The sequence below is a fragment of the Pyrgilauda ruficollis genome, unplaced genomic scaffold, assembly GCF_017590135.1.
Source record: "Pyrgilauda ruficollis isolate IOZ18807 unplaced genomic scaffold, ASM1759013v1 scaffold72, whole genome shotgun sequence".
Lineage (NCBI taxonomy): Eukaryota > Metazoa > Chordata > Aves > Passeriformes > Passeridae > Pyrgilauda > Pyrgilauda ruficollis.
This window is the reverse complement of record NW_024529044.1, coordinates 2,457,019-2,474,497: the sequence shown is the minus strand read 5'-3', so window position 1 is coordinate 2,474,497 and position 17,479 is coordinate 2,457,019. Positions and strand designations below refer to the sequence as shown.

Here is a 17,479-nt window from a genome sequence, read left to right as displayed (position 1 = left end):
AAATGGTGAATGGATAACTGGAAGAGTTGTTAGTTTGCTGTACTTACATGCTACAGTAAAAATACCTTCTCTCTAAATTTAAATTTAAGACATTTTCTGCTTTCCTAATGAAATAAAACACGTGTGCTCCGTGCTGGCAATCACTATCTAGAGTAGGTGAACCTAACAAAGGCTGTGTTATCTGAATTTCCCAAATTAAATGACTTTCAGATGCATTGCAGGCCCTCAGATTTAAAGGAACCTCTCGTTTTAACCTCTGCAGAAGAAGTTTTTTGTAAAGAGTAGATGTAAAAATGGAGAAGGAAGGAAGGAATGAGCAGGGCACCAGTTCTCTTTGCCCCCATGGGGCTGCTGTCCTGTGCAGGAACAGTCTGAGAGCCAGTTTTGTACTCAGGACCTGCAGATGGGGGTGATAGAAATCTGTTTTCTGGCACAAACACATATATATGGACTCACATGTATTTAAACATTTAAATGCTATCTCTTGGCCAACTTCAAAGTCCTGTGAAAGGGTCAGACTTGCTCTTGAGCACAAGGGAAGGATGAGTGATGTGTGATGAGGTTTCTTCCCTGCTTATTTTTCACCATTTGGGCTGGAAAAGCTGATCCTGAAAGAACAGGAGAAGATGGGTCATACTTTGTAGTTTATCCAGAATGTGCTCCAGGAATGTTCCTGAGAGTCATCCTGGGTTGTTTATGAATGGACACTCTGGGGTTATGGCAGGATTTTTGTCTAATTAATTGGGTTTTTGGTGATCTTCCTGGTATGTGGAATGACCCTGCTCCTTATTGCATATCTACGCTGCTCATTTTAGCTTTTATGTTTGTTTGTGTTTTACCTCACAAGATAGATGTACAGAAAGCAAACAAAAAGCCTACAGTTCACATGTAATTCCCACATATATTTCATTATATTAATGCAAATTCCTGGTACTGCAAGACTTGTTGAGTATTGAAGAAGAGTTATGTATTCAAAGCCTGGATTTCAACATTTCTCAGAAGCTCTGATAGCATAAAAGTCCCTGGGCAGATTTGAAGTTCATGCTTGGGTCTGGTTACAATTTTTGGCATCAGAACATGTAACAGTCTTACAGCTATAAGACTTTAAAGTTAATGCCTGGCATCACTTCAAAACAGCGTTCAAGATCTATCAAAAGTAGTCCTCTTATCTTATCTCAATAGCAATTTTATCCTGTAAATTATTGGAGAGTGGAGGATTTCGGTGCTGTGGAAAAGAGCAAGGCATTTTTGCTGTTAAATCTTTGCACCACGAGGAGTTTTAATGATGCTGAGTTGTGCACAGGTACCCTGGGCTGCTGGAAGCAAACACAAACCCTATGGCAGGTCCTGCAAAGCTCCCTGAGTCCGTGGGGTTGTTGGTCTCTCCTCTCAAGGGAAAGGCAGGGGCACCAAGGGAGGTTTAGGTTGGATATCAAGAAAAATTTCTTCACTGAAAGTATGGTCAAGAACTGGAGCTGCCCAGGGAAGTGGTGGAGTCACCATCCTGAAATGTTCAAAAAACAAGTGAACGTGGCATTTCGTGATACGATTTAGTGACCATTGTAGGGTTGGTCAGAGGTTGGACTCGATGATCTGGGAGGACTTTTCCAGCCTTAATGATTCTGTAATTGCAGGGTGCTCTGCAGAAGGCCTCTGTGCAGCTCAGCTTTTTTAAAAGCAGCACTGGAGGCTCCTTCAGTGGCATTTGCAGCACGAGCCCCTTCCTGGGTCCAGCCCCGTGCTGCTTTTCTGATGGGTATCAATGCCCCAATTTCCTGCCATACAAAAGATAACTCAAAATATTCCCTTTCTGCAGCCACAGCCGCCTCTGTGTTGGTGTCAATCCCTCATCCACATTGTGCACTTTGCTTGGAGTCAGCACTTGCAGTTAACAATGCCTTTATTCAAGCTGACAACATCCCTAAGCTTTTAGTAAATGTGTAAGTAAATGTTAAGCGTGTATTCAAACATCCAACAATGAGGAGGAAACTTTCAAAACAAACAGAAAAAAATCTTTGAAACTTTGTATTGTTTGTTTGGTGTGTATCTGTTAGAAATAACACAGACTATCAGTTCCTTGGGGCACACTGTTCCTTTGTTAAGCATGTAACAAAAAGATCAAGGCTCTGAGTGACTGCTGGAATAAAAATAAATGTATAAGGAGAACAATCATGACAAAATAAATTTGTCGATGCATTTTACGAGCTTGGTTTAGGAGTGATTACTTCTGAACTAAATAAGGATTGGGTAGTTGTGGTAAAGTGACACGATCATATTATTCCTTTTATTTATTGCCATTTATATTTCATTTGTAAATCACGTGCTAGATTTGACTACAGGGCAGGAGGGGAGCCCCTCATCTCGGCCAGCATCCCACTTCAGTAATATGGAATACATTTCCACTCCAAATTCCAGACATTGTTTTCCAGAGAGAGGATTATTCTGGCTTAAGGAAAAAAAACTCTTGGTACACTGCAAAACTGCTCCTAGGAAGCTCAGGTTGTGCAGATAGGACAACAACAAAAACATGGGACATTTGCAAATGCAAATGTTGCAATATTTCCATTTGACTTCCAACTTTTGAGAGTATTTCTTACATTTTTAGGATGGATGGTCTATAAGAAGATATAAAAATAATACATTTTTAGGATGAGTAGCCTATAACAAGATAAGACTTTTAAGATGTAGCTACTCTTGTTCAGGCAGTGGTCCCACCTGTGCAAAGTAACTTTTCTGAGTGGCCGGACCGCCTCTGTCATGCCTCAGCACCAAGTCCAGCTGGACTCACAGTGCTCCACGCCCTTCCCCAGCCCATGGGAGACGTGATCTGGAAGTTTTGCTGCCATCCCATGTTTCTCACGTGTGTTTTGCATCCCTTGCTGTCGTTCCAGGCCTTGCAGGACGAGGTGGAGTATTACCGTGGGCAGATCTATGATGCTCAGAGGAGGCTCCAGCAGAACGAGCTGAAGGCCCAGGAGCAGGTACTGCTGGGTGCTGTCCCCACCCCTTGAGCAAGGAGGTGCAATGGTTAAAAATAATCTCTTCCTTCAAAGCAAAAGCACATATTTTCCTGCAAAATTCTCAGCTAGCTTTCTTTGCTGTTTTGTTGGTAATAAAAGAGAATGAAACTGTCTGAACCCTTCAGGCAAATACTTATCTGCTGCTCTCTATTGCAAGTTGGTATTTCAGCTATTCTAGCTGTTAAATGATGCATTTATTTTGAACTGACTGTTTGCAACTGACTGTAGAGTTTTAATAAAGGTTTCTGAGACTATTCAAACCTGTTCTTTAATGGTTTGTATGAAGAGAAGTAAAATTGGACAATAACAGCTAAAAATAATCTTTAGTCCTGATCTGCTGCATTCATTGTCCAAACATGTCTGTAAACAGTTTCAGATGATTAATAGTGCTAAATTTTTTCTGGACACTTACAGTGAAGTCAGAGATTATTTAGTGTGCTTCGAGCAAAATAGAGTGTGGTGTTTACAGTGTTGGAACAGAAAGTCAATGATCTGCATTCAAACACGATTAAATTGAAATATTCAGGAGAATATGCAGGTGATGAATGCCTGAATCAGATAGGAATTTATGTATTCCTAATACAAATAAGGTTTTGAAGCATTTGAGAACTTTATTTGGTGCTGAGTAAACAGTATCAACAGCATATGTCCTACATAAAGCATTTCTAACTCTATACCTGCAGGAATAATCAGTTGGGGTGGGTATAGAAGATTAATAATCATTAATTTCAAATATGTTTTCCTCAGTTTTGCCATCCTACCGGCACATGGGAATTCTCTGTCATCCTTGGTGTTTAATTGATGTATTTCCTCTCTGGAGTGTCAGTGATGAGCAGTTCCCTTCTGTCCCCGCTCTGCCTCCCAAACCCAGCTGTTGGGCCAGGCTCATCCTGAGCTGCAGTGCCTGCAGCACTGGAGGACTTTGGTGTAGTGAGTGAGCTGGCCTGCAAGCATTGCATTTTGGCTTCAGAGTCTCCTGGAAAAGAAGGAGGAAAATTAGCTCTTTAAAGCATGGCTGTCCCTCCCAGGGAACAGCACTGGCTGCATGCTGTGAGGGATGTCCTCTTCCAAATGTTTTCTTTTTTTATGTTTTTCTTTAGTCTCTGCCACTGCTATTTTGCTTGTTTTTTTGTTTTTTTTTTTCCTGACCCGTTTTGAGAAGGATCCAGAAGAAGAAATAAAAAGTTACTCATGAAACACAGAGGTAGAAGCCTGCACATTCACAGGGTGCCTTCAAGGTTTCCTCCTACATGAGCATCTGCTCCAAACCAACCTACAGAACTCTCCTGTCCAGACTTAATTAATGAAGGACTAGTTCAGATGGTAACATCCTGTTCCCCGGTATAATAGAATGGGAATGTTATTTAAATCACACTGTGCTGTCCATCTTTGAGCTTGATGTGTTGGCAGATTTGGTAGAGCTCATATCCAAGTTCCTCAATGGTCTTGTCTCTGCCTTTCATCCATTGGGACTTTCTGAAGCAGCTGGAGCCACTGAAGCTGGTTTGGTTTAGGTGGCTTCAGTCTATTTTGCAGACAAACATTTTGGAAGTTGTTACTTGTCTCCTCTGTGACTGGTTAATTCATTAGTTCTGCTTATCTCTCCAGAACTAAAATGCAAAAGTGACAGGTCTGACATGTTTCCAGTTACTGGGTTTGGCCAGGCTACCTGTAAACATGTTCATCAAGTGTTAACAGTAGTTAACAACTCATCAGCCGATCAGGGACTTAAAATATTCAGGGCAGTAACTTGCTTTCTGCTTTTACCAAATACTGTGTGAATCAAAATTGCATAAAACACGGAGATTTGTGCTGGCGCCATTACAAAAGCCACTTTTCCAAGCTTTTACATATCTATAAATAAGGAGGAGCGAGGGTTAAAGAGCTTCTGTTTCTCATTAAAAGGAAAAATCTTGTGTTTTGATTCTATAACAACAACAAACAAATGAATGAGACATGAAAAAACATTTTGTTGTGCTTTTAATTAAAACTAAAAAGCTGTTTCTCGTTATGGCTTGTTGGGTGGTATCTTAGTGCTCCATGTTGGCCGTTTTTCCAGAGCAATGTCCTCATAACTCTTCAGCCCTTAAGAGTGACTGACAGAGCCACAAAGTTTAACTCTTTGTCACAGTGACCCTCTGGTGATCACACAGGCTTAACCTTTCGTTATTATAATCATCCAGAGAGACAAACTGTCCTATAAATAAAGGGGAGAAAATACTTTGGGCTGTCAGCAAGCCCTGGGCTGCTCTGGAGGGGAGCCTGGTGCTGCGCTGGGAGAGGAGCTGTTGTTTTCATGGAGCTTTTCCATTCCCATACTCTGTGCTCTTGGATGAACTCGTGTTTACTCCTGCTTAGTTCTGCTCTCCCATTTTACAGCGTGGGTCGGTGCAATCACTTTGTGTCTGTGTTGTCTCACCAGTGGTGCCATATGGCGGCCGTCTCTGGATGATGGGTTCCAATCACATTTCTCAAAAGTGCTGGCCTGAATAATTTTATCTTTTCCATAAAGGTTGTCCTGTCTCTGTCCTGGTTTTCCAGTGTAATACTGCACTTCAAGAGTGGAGTCCCAGAGCTGTATCATCTTTTTCAGGTCAAAATGTTGGATGTTTCCTTTAAAAACTAGATGTCCAGCATCTTGAGACATAAATAGCTGTATTCATCAAAAGTAATAAACTGGCAGTAACTATGAAAACTTTAATATATAGTTCTATATGTTGTTATTGTTGAATGTATATGGCCACAGGACTGTTAAAGCAGTCTGGGAAGGTTTCTGGCAAATTTGGGTGTGTCCAAACCATTTCCTTGCAAAGCAGCAGTGAAGTTTCTTGAATCTCAGTCCTACATAACTGTGGGACCAGCTTCCTTTCCAGTGATCCCATTGTGTTCCTGTATCATGTACATCTGGAGTGAATGTATCCCTTGGTTGTCTCTGATGTGTGCCTGGATCTAATGTGAGACAAGATTTCCTACTAAACTTTATTTCTTAAGTCCTGTGGCTTTGTGCATTTGTCAGTCATAGGTAAAAAATCTCCATTGTTCATACAGGAGGCTCTGCATCCTGTGAGTGTGTAATTAAAAATGACACACATCACTGGGAACTTAATAAATCCAGGAATTCAGACCTATGCCACAAGTTTTGCTGAATTGGGGTCGGTATAAAAATTCATGGTAGTGATCTTTTTTTTTTTCTATACTACCTAGATTTCTTTAGCATTCATTTAATTTCAGATTCTTTTTTGAAGGGTAATCACCCCAACTCAGTTTACTAAAAAGCTCCAAGAATCTGTCTTTTTGGAATTGCACACAAGAATTTTCTCAGAAAAAAAATCCTATTATTTTCATTCCTTGTTCTAATGTTTCTAGCCATAGATTTGGGTTGACTATAATATGAAATTTGGGATAACAGAGAAGAAAAAAGTTCCTCATGTTTGCAAACAACTGAAGTAGCAACACTATAGATACTCAAACCATAGGGATACCTCCAGTCAAGTCATAAATAGAAAGAGTTTTAAAGGAGATTCTGAGACAGAAAATCAATTATGTTCAATTCATTAATATTGCTGAGGAAATGAAGGAGAATAGCAATGGAAGTTTTCAGCCCTTTAATTTCTTTTTCCTGAAACAGATTATAAAAAAGGAGAAAGGAGTTATCTGAATGAGGATGTTATAGAAGTATTTGGCATAAAATGGAGCAGCTTAGTTTAAGTGGATTTCACTCATGTTCAAATGAAAACAGGAGTGATAATTGTAAAAGAGCCTTGATTCAAAAGCGTTCAGCCAGTTTTCATTTCTAATGTTTATTATCCAGACTTGCTCGATTTTTTCATGACTGCTGGATATTTACCACATTCAGCCCAACTTGCTGTTTCCATGCCAACTAAATATGTTTGTTCTCAGATGAATGCTGTGATGCATCCTTCTGAAATTTCAGTTGCTGTGTAGCACAGAGGAACTTCTAAGGTTTGCCACACCTTCTCCTTGGTGGGAATAGTGCTGCTGCCAGTGGATTTGTGGAGCTGGGAGCAAGGAATCAGTGAGACACAGATGAGCAATAGACATTGATGTCCACAGTGTGAGTCCCAAGTCATTCTTAATCTGATGGCTGGAGCACTTCAGTAATATTAGCTCTTTAGTTTAGGGCTTTTGGGCCATATTTCTTCTTAGAAATTATCTAGTAGAAGTTGTCCCTGCCCATGGTAAGGAGATTGAAATGAGATTATCTTTAAGTCCCCTTCCAACCCCAACCATTCCATGATTCTGTGATTTCTAAAGGTATCAGAGAGTTCTAAATACCATCAGATGGCAGCCTGGGGTGCCTCCCTCAAATTCCCAGACTTTCTCCAAGCGTTGTCATTCTCAGAGCATGTTACAGTCACCCAGAATCAGGCAAATAAGCTCTAGGTTAGGCTGTTTAAAAGCCCAGGTGGGCTTTGTGGCCAGCTCAGGTGAGGAGGGTGCAGGGAGCCTCTGTGTCACCAAGGCAAGGGACACTTTGGGAGCTGAGACCCAGCCAGTCAGCAGGGGCTGGAGGTGGTGATGAAATTCTGCTCTTTGCTCCACGTGCTTCAACCCACAGCACTGAAACACTTCCAGAATCTCCCCCAGAGACCCATTTGTGCTCCCACAGAAATGGGAAGCCCAGCCTGGATGTGGAGGATCTTAAACCACAGCAGTGATTCACCAAGAGCAGCCCTTGTGGGGCTCAGCAGCCTCTGGGCCGTGGGGAAAAGAGTGAGAACCCGAAAGAAATTTCCACTGTGACTTTCAGGAACTGCACCACCAAGTTTTGTCACATTGAAACAGTTCCTGTGGTTTCTGCCTCTGACCAGCAGGATGGATGGATTTGGAGAGTGGTTTTGTGCAGGTCTGTGTGGCTGAGGTGGGACCTTCTGTCATCTCCATCCACTGCTCTGCTGACAGCCCCAGCACTGGGGTCAGGAGGGACCTGTGTGTTTCAGCTGTTTTCCTACCATAAAACCTTGTGAAAAATGCAGGGGACCAAAAGGCAGAGGGACAGAGCTCCCCACAGGCTGAAAATCTGATGGTTCCACATCTGCACAATAGAGGATTTCTTGTCTAACTACTTGTGGTGCAAAAATTTCAAATTTAAAGTATTTTTATTGAAAAGAGGATGTTGGAGAGCCACAGAGAAGCAGTGAAGAATGCAATGGGAGTGGGAGCACTGCCCAGGCTGTTTGGCACCCACACACCACAGCATCAGTTCTGAGGGGGTTCTGGGTCTCTCTTCAGCCTTCCCAGTAGAGACTGGTGGGCAGGAATCACTCTGATCCTGGTTCTGTCTCTGTAAGGGACCTTTCATGGATATAGGTGCCCCATAGGTGTATGGCAATGTTGATTTCATAGAATTTTGTTTGGGTTGGAAGGGACCTTAAAGATTACCCCACCCCCTTCCATAGACCAGGTTGCTCCAAGCCCAATCTTGAACACTTCCAGGGGGGGGGCATTGTGGACTTTGGGTACCATAAATGACCAACAGACATTTTTTGGAGCCCAATTCTACCACTTTTACCTTAGTAGGTGTCTCAAATCCATTGATACATTCATTAATCTCTTTGATACAGCAGCACCCCATAGTTTTTAATAAAGACTGAGATTGTTAGGATAAAGCAGGATTTTGCATTTGCCACATTTTATATTTGTGTATAATTTCCTTTAATAGCAAGCTGTGAAAGGGAAGAGAATTACAACGAATATACTAAATTATTCTGTATGGCATGAGGTTTCAGATTAGCAGGAGGAGATAGAAGCTGAGATTCAAGCACAGAAAAACAGCTTTGCAGGTGGGATTTGAAAGGAGCTGGAAATCAATGGAGTTAAAAGTTCCCAGGAGCTCCATATGGCAGCAACTGCAGGAGAGGAGGCTCTCACCAACTGTGCAACTGTCAAAGGGAAGAGAGTTGAGGGTAGTGGTGCATGTGTGGAAGCCAGTGATCAAATGTTAGCTCTGGTAATCAGACACAACTGGAAAACACACAAATACACACCTCCTGAACAGCACAGAATGAATTGTTGGAGCTTGGTGGCCAGCTGGAGAAAGACAGCAAACAGAAAATACAGGACAAGTAGTTAAAAGGGAAAAGGGAATTGTCACCAAAAGAGAATAGAAGCATATGGCAGCATGCAGGAATTAGAGAGTGTTTTAAAATGTCACTTTTCTTGCTCTTTGTCTTAAAAAATAGTGAATGGGAGAGACTGTCCTTTTAAGAGGGCAGCACCTCCTATTAGAGCATCTGTGGTTTGCTTACATATTATCCATGAAGGGAACTTTGCTCTTTCAGAACCTGTTAAAGTAGGACTACAGGGAACAGTGATACTGGTGCTTAATGCAGGGAATGAAAGGAGAAAGGAAATGGGGATGTCTGGAGGAGCCAGTGGATGACTCAAGAACAGAGCAGCAAAACTTCATCTCCAGTCGTGCTCCCAGCAATGCCTGTTCAATTAGGAAACTGTCCCAGTCTCTTTTTTCTAGGAGATGGAGCTAAAAAGGACTGGGAAAGACCAACTTTATGGTGACCTTTACCTTCATGTAAATTCTAAGGCCCTGTTTTGCTGTCAGTTTAATCAGCACCAAATGCCATCCATGGCAGTTCCATGCAGGCAGTGCAGCCCTGTTTCTGCTGCCTGCCCATCCTTCCCAGCCCTGAGGCTCTGCGAGCCTGGCAGCTGCTTTCCCAGTTCAGACACTGGTTGGATTTTTGTTCTTGGAAATGGTGGCCATAAAAGTAGTTTCTGATTATGATCTACAGAGCTTTGCTTGTTCACAGGGTCGGTGTGAAAATGCAGATCCTGATCCTGCTGCTGCTGAGCTTTGTCAGCCCTTGCTGCCTTGGGGAGCACTCGGCACCTCCTGAATCAGGCACTGAAACCTCTCCCTGCTGAGCCACCCCGGATGGGAGGGATCCTGTGGGAGGTGGCACGTGCTGGAATGTAAAACTGAAAGGCATAAATGTGTTCCAGCAGTGGTGTCAGAGATGCTCAGAGCTTCATTTCAGACTTAATTATCCTGATAGCGCATAAGGAATGGCCAGAGGCAGAAATTAACCCCATGTGTTGGACCTGATGATCCTTGTGGGCCCCTTCCAGCCCAGAATATTCTGTGATTCTGTGTTTGGTCCAGCAGCACTGGGGAGCAGCTGGGCTGGTTTGGGTCTGGTTCTCTGGATCAGGCAGTGTCAGTGGAGTGTCCCCATCACCCTGTGGAGGGGACAGCCCTCCTGCTGCCATCCCAACCTCCTGGGCCAGCAAAGGGATGGCACTGACAGGAGCTGGGGGGAAGAGAGCTGGGGGAACAAAGATGGCATCTGCCATGAGTCATCTGGAAGGAGAAGAAAATAAGTCCAGGATCCTCCAAATCCCAGCTGGAACAATAGCAGAGCCCTGGAGAGGGGGAGGCTGAGAGAACAGCGTGAATTTTCTAGCCACAACATTCCTGGTTGTTCCGTGGTGTTGACAGTGAAAGCTTTTATTCCTCTCCAAGCCATGTAGTCCCAGGAATGCTGCTCTTGCCATATGCAGCCCACTGGTGGTTTATTTTTTTTTTTTTGTTTCAAAAAGCTTCTTTTGCAGCTATGAATTATATGGACTCAGATTGCTTAACTACAATCAGAGGATTTTCCAGGTGGGAGATCTTGTTCAAGAAAAGAGAGAAGGAAACACAAGCCACTGAAGTAACAAGGCCACTTGGATACTGGTTGGGAAAAGAAAAAAAATGTCCTGGAGCAGCAAACTCAGTGCCCAGCGAGGAGCTCAGCAGGGCTGGAGGTCCCCGTGGGTCAGTAAAACAACAAGGCAAAAATGTCTTGGATGCTGGGATGGTTTACTGGCTACAGACAGACACACAAAGGGGACGGCTATGCCACCAATTTATCTTTTATTGGAACTGTCAGGACAGGGGAGGTGATCCAGCAGGATTTTCTCAGTGGAGAAGTGAACATGGTGTTCACTTGACGAAATAACTCGCTCAGCTGATCTCGCCCCGATGGTCGCTGTTTTCAGCTGAGCCAAAGCCGTCGGATTTATGGCATTCATTACTTTTCTTAAGAACTCGAGAACATTTGTATCGAGTTGCATGCTGTTCCTCCAAATCTGGGAGAGCCATATTTCAACAGCCTTGCACAGTGAGAGTCAAAATTCCCTCTGCCTGGAGCCAGACTGGAGAGCGGCAGATATTGGTGTTCGGTGATGTTCTGAAAAGACAAATGTGCAAACCTTGATCTTCTCTGAAACAATTGATACATCATTGGATTCTTCGTTGGGAGAAATCATTTCAGAAGATTTCAAGCTCCAGTTCAATGTTCTCTTACAACAGAGGCCGGAGGGATCTGAAATTTAAGGAAATGGCCAATTTTGGTTGGTTTGTTCCTGGGTTGGGGACATTGTTCAGCGTCCCCCAGGCCAGCTGAGGGAGGAAGGGGCACATCTGGACTCACAGAGGTTTTGTAGGAGTGGAGCTGTGCTCCCTTAGACTTCAGGAGTGCTGAAAAGCAAAAGAGGAGTCCCTGCAATTAGAGAGGACACAAACAACAATCATTCTTTGCATGTTGGATTGGTTTTTTGCTTGCATTTTGGTTTTTATTTTTTGGTGGATTCTTTTGGTTGTTTTTTTCTGTTGATCAGCATTTTTTTAAATTGGGATGGCATTGTAATATTTTGTCCTTCACTTGCCCTTTTCACAGTGCTTTCAGAAAATTCCTTCACCTGAATGAAGCTGACCTATGCATTATTATTATTATTATTATTATTATTATTACTACTACTACTATTACTACTACTACTACTGCCTTCATTTAGAAGCAGGAGACTTTATTCTGAGATTAAATTATCTCCCTAAGACTGAAGGGGTTATTTTTATCTGTTTGGAACCCTCACCTGTCTTCAGATTTATTGCAGCAGATCTTTCCTGTCTCCACTCAGAGATGTTGCAGAACAGATCCATAACCTGTTTAAAGAGGTTTTCTCTCTTAACAGCATTATAGCACACAACTGTTGATATAGGAAAGGATTTAGGAGAGACAAGAAATAACTTTTCTCATCTTACCCTGAAACATGGAGAAAATTTGATAATGACTAAAAGATCCTAATTATGCCTTTTGGTCACTATCCTAGTATTCCCTGGCACACATTATCCTGCATAAATATTACAGACAGGCAGAAATTAAAATACTAAAAAAGCCACAACACCCTGGTTAAGGCAACTATCTTTTGATTCTTATCTGACATAAACACAAAATTAACTTCATGCCCTTCAAGACAAGACTTTTTTCTTAAAGGAACTTGAACAACTTTCTGCTGTCCCTTCATTTACTTCAGAGTTTCTTTTGCAGTTTCCTTATGCTCCCCAGTTCTGATAAAGTCATTTACAGCTGGAAGTTCTGGAGAAGATTGGATCTGTTTGGGGCTTTTGAATTTTGGATTTTTTTGTTTTTTATGAGATGGGTATTTTGCAGCAGGGATGAACTCAGCACCACAGAGCTGTGAGATGTCAGGAGGGAAGAGCTGGGTGTTGGGAACCTGAGCAGGATCTGGTGGAGAGCATGGAAGAGACACAGAACACCCTGTGCTTTGCAGGCTGGTGGGAGCACATGCTGAAATTCGTCTGGCCACCTTGAAAATGCTGCATTTCTCCTGGATGTGCTTGGGTTGTTTCTTTCAGAAAGGAAGGAGAGAGACTGGAGCACAGTGAGGAGGCAATGGAGCATGTTCCTGTGCTCCCAGCCACTCCTAACCCAGCCCCCAAACATCCCTCTGAGCTTTGTGGAGAAGATGGGTGGCTGCAGAACTGAGCTGTGCCAGCAGAAGACTCCAGGGAGCAGTAAAAAATTGAAGCTGATTTCACAGAATTCACAGAATCACAGAATCACAGAGTCACCAGGATGGAAGAATCTTCAAGACCATGGAGTCCAACCCAGCCCCAATCCCTCAACTGAAGCCTGGCCCCCAGTGCCACATCCAGGCTTTGTTAAACACACCAGGGATGGGGACTGCACCACCTCCCTGGGCAGCCATTCCAGAACTTTATCCCCCTTTCTGTGAAACACTTTTTCCTGATATCCAGCCTGTATTTCCCTTGGTGCAGCTGGAGGCTGTGTGCTCTGGTTGCGTCAGTGCTGCTGCAGAAAGAGCCCAGCCCCAGCTGAGCACAGGCACCTTTCAGGAAGAAGGTAGATTCTGGAGTAGAGCCCAGGGAAGCGTTCGCCACCATCCCTGGAGGGATTGCAGAGGTGTGTGGACGTGGTGCTGAGGGACCCTGGCAGTGCTGCTTCATGGTTGGACTTGACCTTAAAGGCTTTTTCCAACCTAAACAATTCTGAGATTCTGCTGATAAGCGCTGGGTTAGTTGGTTTGGAAAGCTCAGGTTTGTATATTTTCTATTCTGGGCATCAAACCCAACTTTTCTTTCTTTCTCTCAGGTCAATGCCTGACACAATTCCAGTGTAGTCTGTGGAACTCCAAGCCCCATTTTTGCATCACTTTCTATAATTATGTCACTATTTAATCTCTTCTTTTTTACTGATTTACCAGGTGACCAAGCACACATGAGCTACGTGTGGCAACTTCAGCTTTCTGCTGACACCAAAGATGATTGATGGTCAAACTCCAAACCTCATATATTAGCCACCAACCTGAATAAACAAAGACCAGTGTGGCAGCTTAATATTAAAAGCTATAAAACCTTCCTGGGGGTTCATGGATTAAATCAGCTCGCCAAAATGAATTTTCAAAGAAAAGAAAAAAAAAAACCAAAAAAAAACTTTCTCAGGACTGAAGAAAAATGAACACAAGTAAATGAAATAGAGCCATCCTCATCCAGCTGACTAAAGCCCTCCTGAGGGATGAAGAATTGCAATTTTAAACGTCCCTCAAGTGTGCAAGAGGAGACACAGTATTTGTGGATCCTGGGGAGGCAGCTTGAGGCTATAAAAGAACAAAAAAGCCTTTAAGGCACAAAAAAACCTATCCCTGCAGACATAGCTTTAGTTGGTGAAAAATAAGTGTTAAAAAATAAAAACTTTTTGCCACTAAAATGAGTACCCATTAGCCCACTGGATGTTATTTTTCAGTTGTAAGAAGTGATTTAGATTTTTGCCACGCACTATTTTAATCTCTTGGGTCAATAAACCTTGATAGTGACTTCAGCCAAAAATACCAGCAGGTTGTTTACCATAACACGGCAGGAAACAGCTGGGCACTTATTTTCATCTTATTGTGATGCAATTACCAGTGAGCAGAGCTGAAAGTAGCATGTTTTGTCTGCTCAAACAAATTGGAATTGTATCCAAAAGAGCAGGTTTCACTGCAAAAAAAAAAGTTTTGTCTCTGAAACAGAGTAAAGGCTCAGTCCCAAGCCAAACTGCAGCTACCAGGGCTTGGTTCTCATTTTCTCTCTCCATTCTCAGCTGACCCTGTAAGATATCTCCATACTTCAAAGCACAATGCAATATTTCTTCCTGGCTTTCCAAGAAACACCTTTGTCAAAAGGGAGTGATCCTCTGCTGCTCTGCAAAGTTAATAACGAATGTTCCCAGCATTGTGAAAGCCCTTATTTAGAGGCCAGCTGCAGATTAAACTGTTAAAACCAGTGACCTGCTTGCAAGAAAACTCTTGCACAATTAGAAAATTATTATTTCCCTCACAGAGCTGTATTAAAACTTCTGTTACATCTGCATATTGGCCAGATGATCATCCATATCCTCCTACCCATTAAATAGATTGTTATTAATCAAAATTTAGGAAATAAAAGCATTTTGCTGCTCTGGCTGCCTGTTTCTGGTCTCGTCTCACCAAGAATAAATGGAACATGTTGAATCAACTGAAATATATGTTTCTGCTCTATCAAGGTCCCCACCCAAATGAGCTGTTGGCTCAGAAAATATTTATCCTGGCAGACCACTTATGCATAACTTTGGAAGCCTTGATAGAAATAGTAGCATGAATTTATTGGTGCAGCTCTCAAAAACATAAATTTTGATCGCTGGCTTATACACAAGCAGAGTTCAAACGAGGTTTCCTGTCTCACCTCTTTTTTTTCCCTTCAGATTTGCATAGTGGCATCACTTCCTTGCAGTTCCCAAGGAAAGCCTCTAATTGCCCATTTGCATAGAGATTTGGCAATTCCTCCTGCCTGTCGGGGTGACTCAGAGGGAGAATTTTCCTAACGTTTCATCAGATTGTTTTATTCCTTTTGTATTGATAATTGCACGCTGCATAATGCAGGTTCTGGCGGGAGCTGCTTTTCCCATGGGATGGTGCCCGATGAACTCGGCCTGGGGTTCTCACCTCTGGAAGCTCCGGGAGCTCTGGGAGCTGGGGTTTGGAACTCGTGGCTTCCTCAGGTGTGAGGCTGAGGGCTGGATTTGTGGTTGCAGTGGTGGAGTTCAGCCATTTGGGAACAAAAAAACAGCACCAAACGGTGTTGGTGGAAAAAAAAAAAAGATTTCCGTTTGAAAGTTTCAAGATATTTTATGAGTTAATCTGATATCGAAGCCCTTTGATCCTTTATTTACATATTCAGCTGCTAATCCAGAAAAACACCCAAACACTTGCTTAATTTGAATTAAGCAGTTAATCCTATTGGGAGTTAAGTAGAGATGTGAGGCCCTGATTCAGCCAAGTGGGAACGTGATGGGCTGGCCTGAACCACACTCCCCAAATTATCCCAGGGCAAAACTCACCATATCCAACCATTCTGGAGAGATAAGAAGCACAACCCTTCCATCTGATGTCTCTTCACGTAACTCTGCCCTGTAACTCCTGTTTACTCAGCATCTGTTAAATAAAGTTGCAGATGAAAATTTCCCCCTGTTTGAACCTCCTTATTTTGGGGTCTGAAATGCTCAGATCTGCTCATTGAAAGTTCTGTAGTCTCCATTAAACTGAGGAAGACACAAAGTGCAATGAAAAGTAGTTGCAGGATGAAGAATGATAATAAAAAGTCCAGAAAAGCACCTAGAAGTTGAGAAATTTTGTAAAATTTATCTTGGAAAGCAGTAACTCACCTTGTCTAAGGGAGCAAGGGACAAATGCCACCCCACTGACCTGGTTCAGATGCCACCAAAGACAAACAGAAAACTTCTGACTGTCAATTTGCAAGGTGTGTCTGTATAAATGCTCAGTTCAGATGGATTTAAGAATGATTATTGCTTCTTCAGACCATGTTCTTTTCTCATTTTTTCCCCCTCTCCATATATATTTTTATTCTTATGTTTTCTTTTGCCTTTCTTTGTCTCTTTTACCTCTTTTCTTCTTTACAGGTCTTCGCTGATCTTTCTTCTCTCTCCCTTTTGATACCACAATTAATTCTGTGTTTATTTGACCTCCAATTTGGGCAAAAGAAGCAAAAATATTTACAGCACCTAAGAGCAGCCATCTCTATATCAATTTCTCTTTATTCTCTTACAGTTGGTTACTATACGAGAAGAATATCAGAAAATACTCAAAGGGCTGCTGCCAGCATCTACCAGAAAGGAGTTTGAAGACACCATTTCATCTTTAAAATCTCAGGTAAATTCTTATTCTTCAGCATTTTAGGCTGGATAAAAACCATCTCTTCTAGACAGGAGGTTATGACCATCTGAAATTTGGCCAAAAATACTGAAGAAGTGTCAAAACCAAATTATGGCAGCACTCACGTGCTTCTCGCTCAGTGTCATATTTCACAAAACTTTTCTCCTCCAGTTTGAGAGCTGCCATATTGTATTTTTTGATCCCAGACTTTTCTTCCAGGAAAAGCTGTGCTTTATTCAGTATTAGGGGTTTTTCCTCAGCCTTTCAGATACAGCTCACAGTTATCTTTCATCTTCCTTGTGCTGGTTCTCCTGAAGGAATCATTTAAAGGCTGCCTATAAAGGGCAAAGAAGAGGATTAGAAATAATTTTATTTTCTTTCCACCCTATGTAATAAAGCAAATTTAATATTTTTATGATATTTGTCTAAATGATCATTGTGATATTTTTACATTTTCCCATATAAAGAGGCTTTGTAATGTTTTGTCTTGAACATTGCTGACCACCAATTCTTCTAGATTAATGCAGAATCAGTATGATTTTTGTTAACTAGACTATTAAATTTCCTAATAGGAATATCCAAATGTCATTGGAAATAAAGAACTGCTGATTAATTCTTTGCCCATGGTTCCCACAGAAGTTATTTGGGGCTTTTCTGTTCAGAGTATTCGGAGCTGGAAGAAAACAAAATGTCACAATTGCCTAAACTGCAGTGAGGAAGGATAAATAGCCATAAACAAGGGTGATCACAGCAGTGGAATAATGGGAATGAAGGAAAATGCCACCTGTGTTTGCAGGACTGTGCATGTAACCGAGCTGGGAAGGACTGGGATGTGGGATCTGGGACCTGGGAGCTGGGATCTGTCCTGGCTGAAGGGAAGAGCTGGGACAAGGACAGTGCCAAGCTGGTGGCTCAGAGCTGCCCTGAGCTCT

At 42.4% G+C, this 17,479-nt stretch overlaps 1 protein-coding gene across 4 annotated transcripts in view; it reads left to right on the top strand.

The window, feature by feature from the left end:
• CEP112 (centrosomal protein 112) overlaps positions 1 to 17,479 on the top strand; it is a 160,662-nt gene that overhangs the window by 140,332 nt on the left and 2,851 nt on the right. For all 4 annotated transcript variants that reach the window (XM_041485834.1, XM_041485835.1, XM_041485836.1 and 1 more), the window contains exons 24-25: positions 2,892 to 2,981; positions 16,443 to 16,544. In XM_041485834.1, coding sequence (XP_041341768.1) covers positions 2,892 to 2,981; positions 16,443 to 16,544 — 192 coding nt within the window. The remainder of the gene's footprint in view (positions 1 to 2,891; positions 2,982 to 16,442; positions 16,545 to 17,479) is intronic.